Below are 16,377 nucleotides of genomic sequence, written 5' to 3' on the forward strand. Positions count from 1 at the left end.
AGCACCTGGGAAACACGCGGGGAAGGGCTGCTGGTGACTGACTCCATCCGTCTCGTGTCGTTTTCCAGGCCATAAGGAGCTGGAGCCCCTCAAAGTGGCTGAGGTGGCCGCCAACGCCTGCATGTCCCAGCAGAGATTGGAGAACTGCATGCGAGGCACCACGTCCCTCATCTCTCGCTGCCTGGGGAAGGGGGAGAACATCGCCCTCGTCCTGAAGGACGTGGGGGTGCCCTCGGCCCACCAAGACCTCTTGGGTTGGAGCTCTCGGCCAACCTCTTCCTCTTGGGGTGGCCAACCAAGCCGAGCCCTGGGCTCCTCCACCACCAAGTGCCTTGGCCAGGCAGAGGACATTTGCCATCTCCATGCTCCTCCATTGCAGATCCCCCACCTAATGGACATGGTGGGATCTGATGGGGCAGACGGAGGAATTCAGACAACGTCTGCTTCCCATCGAGGCCTGGACCTCTTTGCTGGGCGAGCCCATTTCCCAGAACGGTCCTTGGGGACAGGGCCTTTATGGCCCTGTGAAAAGGGGTGATTGTGGCGTGCCCTGGGTCACGCTGATGTCTTCTTTTGCCAGGTTTGAAATGGAGAGCATGCGCAAAACACCACCCCAGGAGCATCACAAAGCCTGGAGCAAGGAGAAGAAGAAAGAAGGGGCTTTGCCTCTTCTCGGCCAAGTTGGGAGAGACAAAGCAGCTGCTGGCTCCTCTCTTCACCCAGCCCAGCAGGGTGAAAGGGAGAAGCCGGGGGAGGCTCCCTGCAGGTGAGGCTGGAGGCACCGGACGGGGGGGATGAGGCCACCAGGAGCCCCCCCGATTTCAGGGCTGCAGCATCAAGTGCTGCATGGGGGTACAGGATGCGGCCCCAAAACCATCGTGGCTTCTTTGTTCTTTTGTCAGGCTGCCGGTGATCCCGGGGCTGCCTCCTCGCAAGGAGAGAAAATCAGCGCCCAAAGGCAAGGCGGGACGAGCAAAGACAGACGGAGCCTTGAGGCAGAGAGCAGGAGGAGGAGCGGGGAAATTTCCTCCCTGTGAGGGAGAAAAGCTGATGACAACGGAAAGAAAGCTCCCCCGGCCTCGAGGCCCCACAGCGCTGTCATTTCCCGTGATCAGCGTGTTATCAGCAGCGAGCTCAGAGGCCAGCCTCCCTGAGGAATCCGCCTACAAGGTCTTCAGGCTGCAGCCACCAGGAGACGAGGCGGAAGAACTGTTAAAAACGAGGCCCGAGACCTTCTGGACGGTGCTGAAAGATCCTCAGAAGAAGATGTTATCGATGCACAGCACCAAGAGCACCCACCCGCTGCCACCCGTGCCCAGACCACCAACGTCAGCCCGACCCGAAGCACCGAAAACCAGGCCGGGGTTCTCCATTTTGTGGCCCTGGCCACACTAAAACCCGGGCTTTGATCGCCCCGCATAGCAAGGAGGCCATCAGAGGTGGCAAAAGAGGTGCGTGATCCACATCGGCATCATTCTGGGGGGCTCGGTCCTTGTAGGAAAGCAGTTATGGGGTCAGTGGGGTCTCTGGAAAGAGATCTGTTTTGAGCCAGGGGTTGGCTCAGTCCAGCCCAAACCCTTTGGCTCCTCCATCGCTAGACTCCAGTCCTTCAATTTCTCTTCTGTTGCCACGCAGACAACAGCAGGCGCCATTTTTCAGGGTTTGAAAGGCCTAAAAAAGCTCTTTGGCCATAGAGGAGAGGGTTTCTTTGCAGCTGGGTGCTGCTTTTGAAGCGTTTTTTGGAAGAGCAAGGCTTTTTTTGGGTGGGCCTGTCAGAGTTTAGGGGCAAAACCCTGCTGATGGCCAGGGTCTGGTGATGGGGTAAATATGAGGGAAAAAATGAGGGAAATGGGTGCCCTGAGCTCGGTGTCAGGACCTGAAGTCATCCATGGGATGTGTGTGTGAGGGTAAAGAAGGCTAAAAAAATAAAAAAACTGTAATCTTGTCTCTGTTTTTTTGCAGATATCCATCTTTCTTCCTCACACAATGGCCTCAGGAAGGAGGTGGAGGAAAACACGATGGAGTCACAAAAGGCTGATGAGTTTTCTTGACGAGGCTCGCTCGTTAGGATGGGGGCGAAGGCTGTTTTCCAGCCAGGTCCGAAGTCTCCGAAAGCATCGCAGCATCCCTTGGGAAGCAGGGCCCAAGGCAGCGGTGGGGGCCCTGACACCCACATGCCTGTACCACCACCCTGAGGCTCTGTCCTCAGGCCAGCATGGGGCAGGTTGGCCTCGTTTCTGAGGAGAAATGGGTCGTGTCCCCCCCCGGCAGGGTGAGTTGCCTCATTTTTGGCGCTAAAACCCCCAATTTTGGGGGCCTAATGCCTCTTTTTGGGTGCTGAAACCCCCAGTTTTGAGGGCCTAATGTCTCACATGAGAGGCTTGATCCCCCACTTTTGGGGGCCTAATGCCTCATTTTGGGGGCTAAAATCCCCAGTTTTGGGGGCCTAATGCCTCATTTTGGGGGCTAAAATCCCCAGTTTTGGGGGCCTAATGCCTCTTTTTGGGTGCTGAAACCCCCAGTTTTGGGGGCCTAATGCCTCATTTTTGAGGCTAAAACCCCCAGTTTTGGGGGCCTAATGCCCATTTGGGGGGCTAAAACCCCCCAGCTTTGGGGGTCTAATGCCTCAATTTCGGGCCCAAATCCCCAGTTTTGGGGGCCTAATGCCTCATTTTCGGGCCAAAATCCCCAGTTTTGGGGGCCTAATGCCTCATTTTGGGGGCTAAAACTCCCAGTTTTGGGGGCCTAATGCCCATTTTGGGGGCTAAAAACCCCAGTTTTGGGGGCCTAATGCCTCCTTTTGGGTGCTAAAACCCCCAGTTTTGGGGGCCTAATGCCTCATTTTGGGGCCCAAACCCCCAGTTTTGGGGGCCTAATGCCTCATTTTTGAGGCTAAAACCCCCAGTTTTGGGGGCCTAATGCCTCTTTTTCGGTGCTCAAACCCCCAGTTTTGAGGGCCTAATGTCTCACATGAGAGGCTTGATCCCCCAGTTTTGGGGGCCTAATGCCTCATTTTTGGGGCTAAAATCCCCAGTTTTGGGGGCCTAATGCCTCATTTTCGGTCAAAATCCCCAGTTTTGGGGGCCTAATGCCTCATTTTTGGGGCTAAAATCCCCAGTTTCAGGGGCCTAATGCCTCATTTTCGGGCCAAAATCCCCAGTTTTGCGGGCCTAATGCCTCATTTTTGGAGCTAAAACCCCCAGTTTTGGGGGCCTAATGCCTCATTTTCGGGGCTAAAACCCCCAGTTTTGGGGGCCTAATGCCTCATTTTTGGGGCTAAAACCCCCAGTTTTGGGGGCCTAATGCCTCCTTTTGGGGGCTCAGCCCCGTAGTTTTAGGGCCCGGAGGCTCCGTTTGGGATCTTGTCATTTTTCGGATAAAACCTCCCATTTTAGGCTCCAAAGCGTCATTCGTATGGCTGAAAGCTGCATTACTGAGTCCAGAGCCTCCCTTCTAAGCTGCAAACGGCATTTTTCATGTCCGGATCCTCAATTTTAGGGCCCAAAGCCTCATTTTGGGGGTTGAAACCTCCATTCTTAGGCCCAAACATTCATTTAGTGGCCTAAAGACTCACTTTTAGCATTCAAAGCCCCATTTTCAGGCTCCAAACCCTCACTGTCGGTGACGAAAGCCTTGTTTTACAGCTCCCAGCTTCATATTTAGGATCCGGTGCCTAATTCTTGGCTACAAAACCCCATTTGGAGGGACTAAAACCTACATTTCCAGTGTCAAAAGCCTCATTTTTGGGGCCCAAACCCTCTCTTTAGAGGCCAGAGCCGCATTTGAAGAATGAAGCCTTCAATACAGGCCACCAATCGTTATTTTAGGGCCCAACCCTAAGCCAGAGGCGGAGAGTAGGAGGAGGAGCGGGGAAATTTCCTCCCTGTGAGGGAGAAAAGCTGATGACAAGGGAAAGAAAGCTCCCCCGGCCTCGAGGCCCCACAGCGCTGTCGTTTCCCGTGATCAGCGTGTTATCAGCAGCGAGCTCAGAGGCCAGCCTCCCTGAGGAATCCGCCTACAACATCTTCAGGCTGCAGCCACCAGGAGACGAGGCGGAAGAACTGTTAAAAACGAGGCCCGAGACCTTCTGGACGGTGCTGCAAGAACCTCAGAAGAAGATGTTATCGATGCACAGCATTTGACATGCAAGAAGCAGCCCAGCAGGGTGAAACGGAGAAGGGACGGGATGCAGAGCTCGTGCCTCATGCCCAACATCACCTCCAAAGGTACGGGCACCCCCGGCACCGCGGGAGCGTGGCTGACCCACGTTTGGGGCTTTCTGTGGGGGGGACCCGGCTCTGCGGGGGGTCTCTTTTTGGGGTCGGAGATGCGACGGCTCTTTTCATACTGCGGGTCTTGGGGTGATGGAAGGGTGGTAGCCACGGGAAGCGGTGCGTGACCTGCTTTTCTTTGCCTTGCAGGGCGAATATCTGTCTGGGATGCAGTGTCCGTCTATAGCCAAGAACACCTCCAGCTGCGCCAGGTGGGTTGGCAGCCAAGTCCCCATCGTTCCCCTCTTCAGAAGCGGGAAACTCACCGCAAAAGTCCCTACCCAGGGACCCACTGATCCCAGTCGCTGGAAGCCCCTGGATCCCCTCAGCCTGGCTCCCAAGAGCGGGAAGGGCACAGCAGGACCCAAAGCACCGTCCCTGGATGGGACCACCTGCAGCTGATCCTTAAGCTTCGTCCCTTCTGTTCTCTTCCGCTTGCAGGGTGTCCGAATTCCTGCCCTCGGCTCCTTCGACGTTGTCCCCAGACGGGTCAAGGACGGGCATGAGAGTGTGATTTTCCTGATGGCCACATTCCGCCTGGCCAGGAACCTCGTCGTCACCCACAACCTCGCAGACGACAAGGATTACCTGCCAGGTAAGAGGGTGCGTGAATCCCTTGCCGCACGGGTGATCCCCTCCCTGGATCTCAGATGCTTCTCAGAAGCAAAGCGTCCCCTGCACGGAGCAGGTCCCAAAGCAAAGCCTTTCTGTCTGATGACTGCAAGGAGCAGCACCTGGGAAACACGCGGGGAAGGGCTGCTGGTGACTGACTCCATCCGTCTCGTGTCATTTTCCAGGCCATAAGGAGCTGGAGCCCCTCAAAGTGGCTGAGGTGGCCGCCAACGCCTGCATGTCCCAGCAGAGAGCGGAGAACTGCATGCGAGGCACCACGTCCCTCATCTCTCGCTGCCTGGGGAAGGGGGAGAACATCGCCCTCGTCCTGAAGGACGTGGGGGTGCCCTCGGCCCACCAAGACCTCTTGGGTTGGAGCTCTCGGCCAACCTCTTCCTCTTGGGGTGGCCAACCAAGCCGAGCCCTGGGCTCCTCCACCACCAAGTGCCTTGGCCAGGCAGAGGACATTTGCCATCTCCATGCTCCTCCATTGCAGATCCCCCACCTAATGGACATGGTGGGATCTGATGGGGCAGACGGAGGAATTCAGACAACGTCTGCTTCCCATCGAGGCCTGGACCTCTTTGCTGGGCGAGCCCATTTCCCAGAACGGTCCTTGGGGACAGGGCCTTTATGGCCCTGTGAAAAGGGGTGATTGTGGCGTGCCCTGGGTCACGCTGATGTCTTCTTTTGCCAGGTTTGAAATGGAGAGCATGCGCAAAACACCACCCCAGGAGCATCACAAAGCCTGGAGCAAGGAGAAGAAGAAAGAAGGGGCTTTGCCTCTTCTCAGCCAAGTTGGGAGAGACAAAGCAGCTGCTGGCTCCTCTCTTCACCCAGCCCAGCAGGGTGAAAGGGAGAAGCCGGGGGAGGCTCCCTGCAGGTGAGGCTGGAGGCTCCGGACGGGGGGGATGAGGCCACCAGGAGCCCCCCCGATTTCAGGGCTGCAGCATCAAGTGCTGCATGGGGGTACAGGATGCGGCCCCAAAACCATCGTGGCTTCTTTGTTCTTTTGTCAGGCTGCCGGTGATCCCGGGGCTGCCTCCTCGCAAGGAGAGAAAATCAGCGCCCAAAGGCAAGGCGGGACGAGCAAAGACAGACGGAGCCTTGAGGCAGAGAGCAGGAGGAGGAGCGGGGAAATTTCCTCCCTGTGAGGGAGAAAAGCTGATGACAACGGAAAGAAAGCTCCCCCGGCCTCGAGGCCCCACAGCGCTGTCATTTCCCGTGATCAGCGTGTTATCAGCAGCGAGCTCAGAGGCCAGCCTCCCTGAGGAATCCGCCTACAAGATCTTCAGGCTGCAGCCACCAGGAGACGAGGCGGAAGAACTGTTAAAAACGAGGCCCGAGACCTTCTGGACGGTGCTGCAAGAACCTCAGAAGAAGATGTTATCGATGCACAGCACCAAGAGCACCCACCCGCTGCCACCCGTGCCCAGACCACCAACGTCAGCCCGACCCGAAGCACCGAAAACCAGGCCGGGGTTCTCCATTTTGTGGCCCTGGCCACACTAAAACCCGGGCTTTGATCGCCCGGAATAGCAAGGAGGCCATCAGAGGTGGCAAAAGAGGTGCGTGATCCACATCGGCATCATTCTGGGGGGCTCGGTCCTTGTAGGAAAGCAGTTATGGGGTCAGTGGGGTCTCTGGAAAGAGATCTGTTTTGAGCCAGGGGTTGGCTCAGTCCAGCCCAAACCCTTTGGCTCCTCCATCGCTAGACTCCAGTCCTTCAATTTCTCTTCTGTTGCCACGCAGACAACAGCAGGCGCCATTTTTCAGGGTTTGAAAGGCCTAAAAAAGCTCTTTGGCCATAGAGGAGAGGGTTTCTTTGCAGCTGGGTGCTGCTTTTGAAGCGTTTTTTGGAAGAGCAAGGCTTTTTTTGGGTGGGCCTGTCAGAGTTTAGGGGCAAAACCCTGCTGATGGCCAGGGTCTGGTGATGGGGTAAATATGAGGGAAAAAATGAGGGAAATGGGTGCCCTGAGCTCGGTGTCAGGACCTGAAGTCATCCATGGGATGTGTGTGTGAGGGTAAAGAAGGCTAAAAAAATAAAAAAACTGTAATCTTGTCTCTGTTTTTTTGCAGATATCCATCTTTCTTCCTGACACAATGGCCTCAGGAGGGAGGTGGAGGAAAACACGATGGAGTCACAAAAGGCTGATGAGTTTTCTTGACGAGGCTCGCTCGTTAGGATGGGGGCGAAGGCTGTTTTCCAGCCAGGTCCGAAGTCTCCGAAAGCATCGCAGCATCCCTTGGGAAGCAGGGCCCAAGGCAGCGGTGGGGGCCCTGACACCCACATGCCTGTACCACCACCCTGAGGCTCTGTCCTCAGGCCAGCATGGGGCAGGTTGGCCTCGTTTCGGAGGAGAAATGGGCCGTGTCCCCCCCCGGCAGGGTGAGTTGCCTCATTTTTGGCACTAAAACCCCCAATTTTGGGGGCCTAATGCCTCTTTTTGGGTGCTGAAACCCCCAGTTTTGGGGGCCTAATGCCTCATTTTGGGGTCTAAAATCCCCAGTTTTGGGGGCCTAATGCCTCATTTTCGCCAAAATCTCCAGTTTTGCGGGCCTAATGCCTCATTTTTGGAGCTAAAACCCCCAGTTTTGGGGGCCTAATGCCCATTTTGGGGGCTAAAATCCCCAGTTTTGGGGGCCTAATGCCTCATTTTGGTTGCTAAAACCCCCAATTTTGGGGGCCTAATGCCTCATTTTTGGAGCTAAAACCCCCAGTTTTGGGGGCCTAATGCCCATTTTGGGGGCTAAAATCCCCAGTTTTGGGGGCCTAATGCCTCATTTTGGTTGCTAAAACCCCCAGTTTTGGGGGCCTAATGTCTCATTTTGGGGGCCAAAATCCCCAGTTTTGGGGGCCTAATGCCTCATTTTGGGGGCCAAAATCCCCAGTTTTGGGGGCCTAATGCCTCATTTTTGGGGCTAAAACCCCCAGTTTTGGGGGCCTAATGCTTCATTTTTGGGGCTAAAACCCCCAGTTTTGGGGGCCTAATGCCTCCTTTTGGGGGCTCAGCCCCGTAGTTTTAGGGCCTGGAGGCTCCGTTTGGGATCTTGTCATTTTTAGGATAAAACCTCCCATTTTAGGCTCCAAAGCCTCATTCGTATGGCTGAAAGCTGCGTTACTGAGTCCAGAGCCTCCCTTTTAAGCTGCAAACGGCATTTTTCATGTCCGGATCCTCAATTTTAGGGCCCAAAGCCTCATTTTGGGGGTTGAAACCTCCATTCTTAGGCCCAAACATTCATTTAGTGGCCTAAAGACTCACTTTTAGCATTCAAAGCCCCATTTTCAGGCTCCAAACCCTCACTGTCGGTGACGAAAGCCTTGTTTTACAGCTCCCAGCTTCATATTTAGGATCCGGTGCCTAATTCTTGGCTACAAACCCCCATTTGGAGGGACTAAAACCTACATTTCCAGTGTCAAAAGCCTCATTTTTGGGGCCCAAACCCTCTCTTTAGAGGCCAGAGCCGCATTTGAAGAATGAAGCCTTCAATACAGGCCACCAATCGTTATTTTAGGGCCCAACCCTAAGCCAGAGGCGGAGAGTAGGAGGAGGAGCGGGGAAATTTCCTCCCTGTGAGGGAGAAAAGCTGATGACAACGGAAAGAAAGCTCCCCCGGCCTCGAGGCCCCACAGCGCTGTCATTTCCCGTGATCAGCGTGTTATCAGCAGCGAGCTCAGAGGCCAGCCTCCCTGAGGAATCCGCCTACAAGATCTTCAGGCTGCAGCCACCAGGAGACGAGGCGGAAGAACTGTTAAAAACGAGGCCCGAGACCTTCTGGAGGGTGCTGCAAGAACCTCAGAAGAAGATGTTATCGATGCACAGCATTTGACATGCAAGAAGCAGCCCAGCAGGGTGAAACGGAGAAGGGACGGGATGCAGAGCTCGTGCCTCATGCCCAACATCACCTCCAAAGGTACGGGCACCCCCGGCACCGCGGGAGCGTGGCTGACCCACGTTTGGGGCTTTCTGTGGGGGGGACCCGGCTCTGCGGGGGGTCTCTTTTTGGGGTCGGAGATGCGACGGCTCTTTTCATACTGCGGGTCTTGGGGTGATGGAAGGGTGGTAGCCACGGGAAGCGGTGCGTGACCTGCTTTTCTTTGCCTTGCAGAGCGAATATCTGTCTGGGATGCAGTGTCCGTCTATAGCCAAGAACACCTCCAGCTGCGCCAGGTGGGTTGCCAGCCACGTCCCCCTCGTTCCCCTCTTCAGAAGCGGGAAACTCACCCCAAAAGTCCCTACCCAGGGACCCACTGATCCCAGTCGCTGGAAGCCCCTGGATCCCCTCAGCCTGGCTCCCAAGAGCGGGAAGGGCACAGCAGGACCCAAACCACCGTCCCTGGATGAGGCCACCTGCAGCTGATCCTTAAGCTTCGTCCCTTCTGTTCTCTTCCGCTTGCAGGGTGTCCGAATTCCTGCCCTCGGCTCCTTCGACGTTGTCCCCAGATGGGTCAAGGATGGGAACGAGACTGTGATTTTCCTGATGCCCACGTTCCGCCTGGCCAGGAATCTTGTCATCACCCACAACCTCACGGACGACAAGGAGTACCTGCCAGGTAAGACGTCGGGTTAATCCCTTGCTGCCTGGATGATCCCCTCCCTGCATTTCAGATGCTTCCCAAAAAGAAAACAAAGCGTCCCCTGCACGGAGCAGTTCCCAAAGCAAAGCCTTTCTGGCTGATGACTGCAAGGAGCAGCACCTGGGAAACACGCGGGGAAGGGCTGCTGGTGACTGACTGCATCCGTCTCGTGTCGTTTTCCAGGCCATAAGGAGCTGGAGCCCCTCAAAGTGGCTGAGGTGGCCGCCAACGCCTGCATGTCCCAGCAGAGAGCGGAGAACTGCATGCGAGGTACCATGTCCCTCATCTCTCGCTGCCTGGGGAAGGGGGAGAACATCGCCCTCGTCCTGAAGGACGTGGGGGTGCCCTCGGCCCACCAAGACCTCTTGGGTTGGAGCTCTCGGCCAACCTCTTCCTCTTGGGGTGGCCAACCAAGCCGAGCCCTGGGCTACTCCACCACCAAGTGCCTTGGCCAGGCAGAGGACATTTGCCATCTCCATGCTCCTCCATTGCAGATCCCCCACCTAATGGACATGGTGGGATCTGATGGGGCAGACGGAGGAATTCAGACAACGTCTGCTTCCCATCGAGGCCTGGACCTCTTTGCTGGGCGAGCCCATTTCCCAGAACGGTCCTTGGGGACAGGGCCTTTATGGCCCTGTGAAAAGGGGTGATTGTGGCGTGCCCTGGGTCACGCTGATGTCTTCTTTTGCCAGGTTTGAAATGGAGAGCATGCGCAAAACACCACCCCAGGAGCATCACAAAGCCTGGAGCAAGGAGAAGAAGAAAGAAGGGGCTTTGCCTCTTCTCAGCCAAGTTGGGAGAGACAAAGCAGCTGCTGGCTCCTCTCTTCACCCAGCCCAGCAGGGTGAAAGGGAGAAGCCGGGGGAGGCTCCCTGCAGGTGAGGCTGGAGGCTCCGGACGGGGGGGATGAGGCCACCAGGAGCCCCCCCGATTTCAGGGCTGCAGCATCAAGTGCTGCATGGGGGTACAGGATGCGGCCCCAAAACCATCGTGGCTTCTTTGTTCTTTTGTCAGGCTGCCGGTGATCCCGGGGCTGCCTCCTCGCAAGGAGAGAAAATCAGCGCCCAAAGGCAAGGCGGGACGAGCAAAGACAGACGGAGCCTTGAGGCAGAGAGCAGGAGGAGGAGCGGGGAAATTTCCTCCCTGTGAGGGAGAAAAGCTGATGACAACGGAAAGAAAGCTCCCCCGGCCTCGAGGCCCCACAGCGCTGTCGTTTCCCGTGATCAGCGTGTTATCAGCAGCGAGCTCAGAGGCCAGCCTCCCTGAGGAATCCGCCTAGAACATCTTCAGGCTGCAGCCACCAGGAGACGAGGCGGAAGAACTGTTAAAAACGAGGCCCGAGACCTTCTGGACGGTGCTGCAAGAACCTCAGAAGAAGATGTTATCGATGCACAGCACCAAGAGCACCCACCCGCTGCCACCCGTGCCCAGACCACCAACGTCAGCCCGACCCGAAGCACCGAAAACCAGGCCGGGGTTCTCCATTTTGTGGCCCTGGCCACACTAAAACCCGGGCTTTGATGGCCCCGTATAGCAAGGAGGCCATCAGAGGTGGCAAAAGAGGTGCGTGATCCACATCGGCATCATTCTGGGGGGCTCGGTCCTTGTAGGAAAGCAGTTATGGGGTCAGTGGGGTCTCTGGAAAGAGATCTGTTTTGAGCCAGGGGTTGGCTCAGTCCAGCCCAAACCCTTTGGCTCCTCCATCGCTAGACTCCAGTCCTTCAATTTCTCTTCTGTTGCCACGCAGACAACAGCAGGCGCCATTTTTCAGGGTTTGAAAGGCCTAAAAAAGCTCTTTGGCCATAGAGGAGAGGGTTTCTTTGCAGCTGGGTGCTGCTTTTGAAGCGTTTTTTGGAAGAGCAAGGCTTTTTTTGGGTGGGCCTGTCAGAGTTTAGGGGCAAAACCCTGCTGATGGCCAGGGTCTGGTGATGGGGTAAATATGAGGGAAAAAATGAGGGAAATGGGTGCCCTGAGCTCGGTGTCAGGACCTGAAGTCATCCATGGGATGTGTGTGTGAGGGTAAAGAAGGCTAAAAAAATAAAAAAACTGTAATCTTGTCTCTGTTTTTTTGCAGATATCCATCTTTCTTCCTCACACAATGGCCTCAGGAAGGAGATGGAGGAAAACACGATGGAGTCACAAAAGGCTGATGAGTTTTCTTGACGAGGCTCGCTCGTTAGGATGGGGGCGAAGGCTGTTTTCCAGCCAGGTCCGAAGTCTCCGAAAGCATCGCAGCATCCCTTGGGAAGCAGGGCCCAAGGCAGCGGTGGGGGCCCTGACACCCACATGCCTGTACCACCACCCTGAGGCTCTGTCCTCAGGCCAGCATGGGGCAGGTTGGCCTCGTTTCTGAGGAGAAATGGGTCGTGTCCCCCCCCGGCAGGGTGAGTTGCCTCATTTTTGGCGCTAAAACCCCAATTTTGGGGGCCTAATGCCTCTTTTTGGGTGCTGAAACCCCCAGTTTTGAGGGCCTAATGTCTCACATGAGAGGCTTGATCCCCCACTTTTGGGGGCCTAATGCCTCATTTTGGGGGCTAAAATCCCCAGTTTTGGGGGCCTAATGCCTCATTTTCGCCAAAATCCCCAGTTTTGCGGGCCTAATGCCTCATTTTCGGGGCTAAAACCCCAAGTTTTGGGGGCCTAATGCCTCTTTTTGGGTGCTGAAACCCCCAGTTTTGGGGGCCTAATGCCTCCTTTTGGGTGCTAAAACCCCCAGTTTTGGGGGCCTAATGCCCATTTGGGGGGCTAAAACCCCCCAGCTTTGGGGGTCTAATGCCTCAATTTCGGGCCCAAATCCCCAGTTTTGGGGGCCTAATGCCTCATTTTCGGGCCAAAATCCCCAGTTTTGGGGGCCTAATGCCTCATTTTGGGGGCTAAAACTCCCAGTTTTGGGGGCCTAATGCCCATTTTGGGGGCTAAAACCCCCAGTTTTGGGGGCCTAATGCCCATTTTGGGGCTAAAACCCCCAGTTTTGGGGGCCTAATGCCTCCTTTTGGGTGCTAAAACCCCCAGTTTTGGAGGCCTAATGCCTCATTTTGGGGCCCAAACCCCCAGTTTTGGGGGCCTAATGCCTCATTTTTGAGGCTAAAACCCCCAGTTTTGGGGGCCTAATGCCTCTTTTTGGGTGCTCAAACCCCCAGTTTTGGGGGCCTAATGCCTCATTTTGGGGGCTAAAATCCCCAGTTTTGGGGGCCTAATGCCTCATTTTCGGGCAAAATCCCCAGTTTTGGGGGCCTAATGCCTCATTTTTGGGGCTAAAATCCCCAGTTTCAGGGGCCTAATGCCTCATTTTCGGGCCAAAATCCCCAGTTTTGGGGGCCTAATGCCTCATTTTCGGGGCTAAAACCCCCAGTTTTGGGGGCCTAATGCCTCCTTTTGGGGGCTCAGCCCCGTAGTTTTAGGGCCCGGAGGCTCCGTTTGGGATCTTGTCATTTTTCGGATAAAACCTCCCATTTTAGGCTCCAAAGCGTCATTCGTATGGCTGAAAGCTGCGTTACTGAGTCCAGAGCCTCCCTTCTAAGCTGCAAACGGCATTTTTCATGTCCGGATCCTCAATTTTAGGGCCCAAAGCCTCATTTTGGGGGTTGAAACCTCCATTCTTAGGCCCAAACATTCATTTAGTGGCCTAAAGACTCACTTTTAGCATTCAAAGCCCCATTTTCAGGCTCCAAACCCTCACTGTCGGTGACGAAAGCCTTGTTTTACAGCTCCCAGCTTCATATTTAGGATCCGGTGCCTAATTCTTGGCTACAAACCCCCATTTGGAGGGACTAAAACCTACATTTCCAGTGTCAAAAGCCTCATTTTTGGGGCCCAAACCCTCTCTTTAGAGGCCAGAGCCGCATTTGAAGAATGAAGCCTTCAATACAGGCCACCAATCGTTATTTTAGGGCCCAACCCTAAGCCAGAGGCGGAGAGTAGGAGGAGGAGCGGGGAAATTTCCTCCCTGTGAGGGAGAAAAGCTGATGACAACGGAAAGAAAGCTCCCCCGGCCTCGAGGCCCCACAGCGCTGTCGTTTCCCGTGATCAGCGTGTTATCAGCAGCGAGCTCAGAGGCCAGCCTCCCTGAGGAATCCGCCTACAAGATCTTCAGGCTGCAGCCACCAGGAGACGAGGCGGAAGAACTGTTAAAAACGAGGCCCGAGACCTTCTGGAGGGTGCTGCAAGAACCTCAGAAGAAGATGTTATCGATGCACAGCATTTGACATGCAAGAAGCAGCCCAGCAGGGTGAAACGGAGAAGGGACGGGATGCAGAGCTCGTGCCTCATGCCCAACATCACCTCCAAAGGTACGGGCACCCCCGGCACCGCGGGAGCGTGGCTGACCCACGTTTGGGGCTTTCTGTGGGGGGGACCCGGCTCTGCGGGGGGTCTCTTTTTGGGGTCGGAGATGCGACGGCTCTTTTCATACTGCGGGTCTTGGGGTGATGGAAGGGTGGTAGCCACGGGAAGCGGTGCGTGACCTGCTTTTCTTTGCCTTGCAGAGCGAATATCTGTCTGGGATGCAGTGTCCGTCTATAGCCAAGAACACCTCCAGCTGCGCCAGGTGGGTTGCCAGCCACGTCCCCCTCGTTCCCCTCTTCAGAAGCGGGAAACTCACCCCAAAAGTCCCTACCCAGGGACCCACTGATCCCAGTCGCTGGAAGCCCCTGGATCCCCTCAGCCTGGCTCCCAAGAGCGGGAAGGGCACAGCAGGACCCAAACCACCGTCCCTGGATGAGGCCACCTCCAGTTGATCCTTAAGCTTCGTCCCTTCTGTTCTCTTCCGCTTGCAGGGTGTCCGAATTCCTGCCCTCGGCTCCTTCGACGTTGTCCCCAGATGGGTCAAGGATGGGAACGAGACTGTGATTTTCCTGATGCCCACGTTCCGCCTGGCCAGGAATCTTGTCATCACCCACAACCTCACGGACGACAAGGAGTACCTGCCAGGTAAGACGTCGGGTTAATCCCTTGCTGCCTGGATGATCCCCTCCCTGGATTTCAGATGCTTCCCAAAAAGAAAACAAAGCGTCCCCTGCACGGAGCAGGTCCCAAAGCAAAGCCTTTCTGGCTGATGACTGCAAGGAGCAGCACCTGGGAAACACGCGGGGAAGGGCTGCTGGTGACTGACTGCATCCGTCTCGTGTCGTTTTCCAGGCCATAAGGAGCTGGAGCCCCTCAAAGTGGCTGAGGTGGCCGCCAACGCCTGCATGTCCCAGCAGAGAGCGGAGAACTGCATGCGAGGTACCACGTCCCTCATCTCTCGCTGCCTGGGGAAGGGGGAGAACATCGCCCTCGTCCTGAAGGACGTGGGGGTGCCCTCGGCCCACCAAGACCTCTTGGGTTGGAGCTCTCGGCCAACCTCTTCCTCTTGGGGTGGCCAACCAAGCCGAGCCCTGGGCTCCTCCACCACCAAGTGCCTTGGCCAGGCAGAGGACATTTGCCATCTCCATGCTCCTCCATTGCAGATCCCCCACCTAATGGACATGGTGGGATCTGATGGGGCAGACGGAGGAATTCAGACAACGTCTGCTTCCCATCGAGGCCTGGACCTCTTTGCTGGGCGAGCCCATTTCCCAGAACGGTCCTTGGGGACAGGGCCTTTATGGCCCTGTGAAAAGGGGTGATTGTGGCGTGCCCTGGGTCACGCTGATGTCTTCTTTTGCCAGGTTTGAAATGGAGATCCTGCATAAAACACCGTCCCAGGAGCATCAGAAGGCCCGGAGCAAGGAGAAGAAGAAAGAAGGGGCTTTGCCTCTTCTCGGCCAAGTTGGGAGAGACAAAGCAGCTGCTGGCTCCTCTCTTCACCCAGCCCAGCAGGGTGAAAGGGAGAAGCCGGGGGAGGCTCCCTGCAGGTGAGGCTGGAGGCTCCGGACGGGGGGGATGAGGCCACCAGGAGCCCCCCCGATTTCAGGGCTGCAGCATCAAGTGCTGCATGGGGGTACAGGATGCGGCCCCAAAACCATCGTGGCTTCTTTGTTCTTTTGTCAGGCTGCCGGTGATCCCGGGGCTGCCTCCTCGCAAGGAGAGAAAATCAGCGCCCAAAGGCAAGGCGGGACGAGCAAAGACAGACGGAGCCTTGAGGCAGAGAGCAGGAGGAGGAGCGGGGAAATTTCCTCCCTGTGAGGGAGAAAAGCTGATGACAACGGAAAGAAAGATCCCCCGGCCTCGAGGCCCCACAGCGCTGTCATTTCCCGTGATCAGCGTGTTATCAGCAGCGAGCTCAGAGGCCAGCCTCCCTGAGGAATCCGCCTACAAGATCTTCAGGCTGCAGCCACCAGGAGACGAGGCGGAAGAACTGTTAAAAACGAGGCCCGAGACCTTCTGGACGGTGCTGCAAGAACCTCAGAAGAAGATGTTATCGATGCACAGCACCAAGAGCACCCACCCGCTGCCACCCGTGCCCAGACCACCAACGTCAGCCCGACCCGAAGCACCGAAAACCAGGCCGGGGTTCTCCATTTTGTGGCCCTGGCCACACTAAAACCCGGGCTTTGATCGCCCGGAATAGCAAGGAGGCCATCAGAGGTGGCAAAAGAGGTGCGTGATCCACATCGGCATCATTCTGGGGGGCTCGGTCCTTGTAGGAAAGCAGTTATGGGGTCAGTGGGGTCTCTGGAAAGAGATCTGTTTTGAGCCAGGGGTTGGCTCAGTCCAGCCCAAACCCTTTGGCTCCTCCATCGCTAGACTCCAGTCCTTCAATTTCTCTTCTGTTGCCACGCAGACAACAGCAGGCGCCATTCTTCAGGGTTTGAAAGGCCTAAAAAAGCTCTTTGGCCATAGAGGAGAGGGTTTCTTTGCAGCTGGGTGCTGCTTTTGAAGCGTTTTTTGGAAGAGCAAGGCTTTTTTTGGGTGGGCCTGTCAGAGTTTAGGGGCAAAACCCTGCTGATGGCCAGGGTCTGGTGATGGGGTAAATATGAGGGAAAAAATGAG

At 56.0% G+C, this 16,377-nt stretch overlaps 3 protein-coding genes across 3 annotated transcripts in view; all 3 read left to right on the forward strand.

Moving 5' to 3' along the window:
• The window catches only part of LOC308186813 (uncharacterized protein), a 31,920-nt gene extending 31,159 nt beyond the window's left edge, over positions 1 to 761 (forward strand). Inside the window, exon 2 of the mRNA XM_080608985.1 lies at positions 69 to 761. Within this exon, the coding sequence (XP_080465111.1) occupies positions 69 to 538 (470 nt within the window). The 3' untranslated portion in view covers positions 539 to 761. The remainder of the gene's footprint in view (positions 1 to 68) is intronic.
• Positions 762 to 4,569: 3,808 nt separating this feature from the next.
• LOC308186806 (uncharacterized protein) lies at positions 4,570 to 6,086 on the forward strand. The gene is made up of 2 exons (XM_080608974.1): positions 4,570 to 4,866; positions 5,069 to 6,086. The coding sequence occupies exons 1-2, from the start codon at positions 4,794 to 4,796 to the stop codon at positions 5,536 to 5,538; spliced, it is 543 nt and encodes a 180-aa protein (XP_080465100.1). The 5' UTR covers positions 4,570 to 4,793; the 3' UTR covers positions 5,539 to 6,086.
• Positions 6,087 to 7,215: 1,129 nt separating this feature from the next.
• LOC308186811 (uncharacterized protein) lies at positions 7,216 to 10,679 on the forward strand (the record flags this gene model as incomplete). Its single annotated transcript, XM_080608982.1, has 5 exons — positions 7,216 to 7,272; positions 8,994 to 9,055; positions 9,254 to 9,438; positions 9,646 to 9,732; positions 10,158 to 10,679. 5 exons carry the CDS (start codon positions 7,216 to 7,218, stop codon positions 10,373 to 10,375), a joined length of 609 nt encoding a protein of 202 aa, XP_080465108.1. The 3' UTR covers positions 10,376 to 10,679.
• Positions 10,680 to 16,377: the final 5,698 nt, after the last annotated feature.

Source organism: Anser brachyrhynchus (assembly GCF_964034855.1).
Source record: "Anser brachyrhynchus genome assembly, contig: SCAFFOLD_261, whole genome shotgun sequence".
NCBI lineage: Eukaryota > Metazoa > Chordata > Aves > Anseriformes > Anatidae > Anser > Anser brachyrhynchus.

Bases quoted from the DNA above. Each gene is read 5' to 3' on its own strand.
- LOC308186806 (XM_080608974.1), top strand. From the start codon at position 4,794: ATGGCCACATTCCGCCTGGCCAGGAACCTCGTCGTCACCCACAACCTC. The intron at 4,867-5,068 runs GTAAGAGGGTGC...GTCATTTTCCAG, and splicing joins CGACAAGGATTACCTGCCAG to GCCATAAGGAGCTGGAGCCC.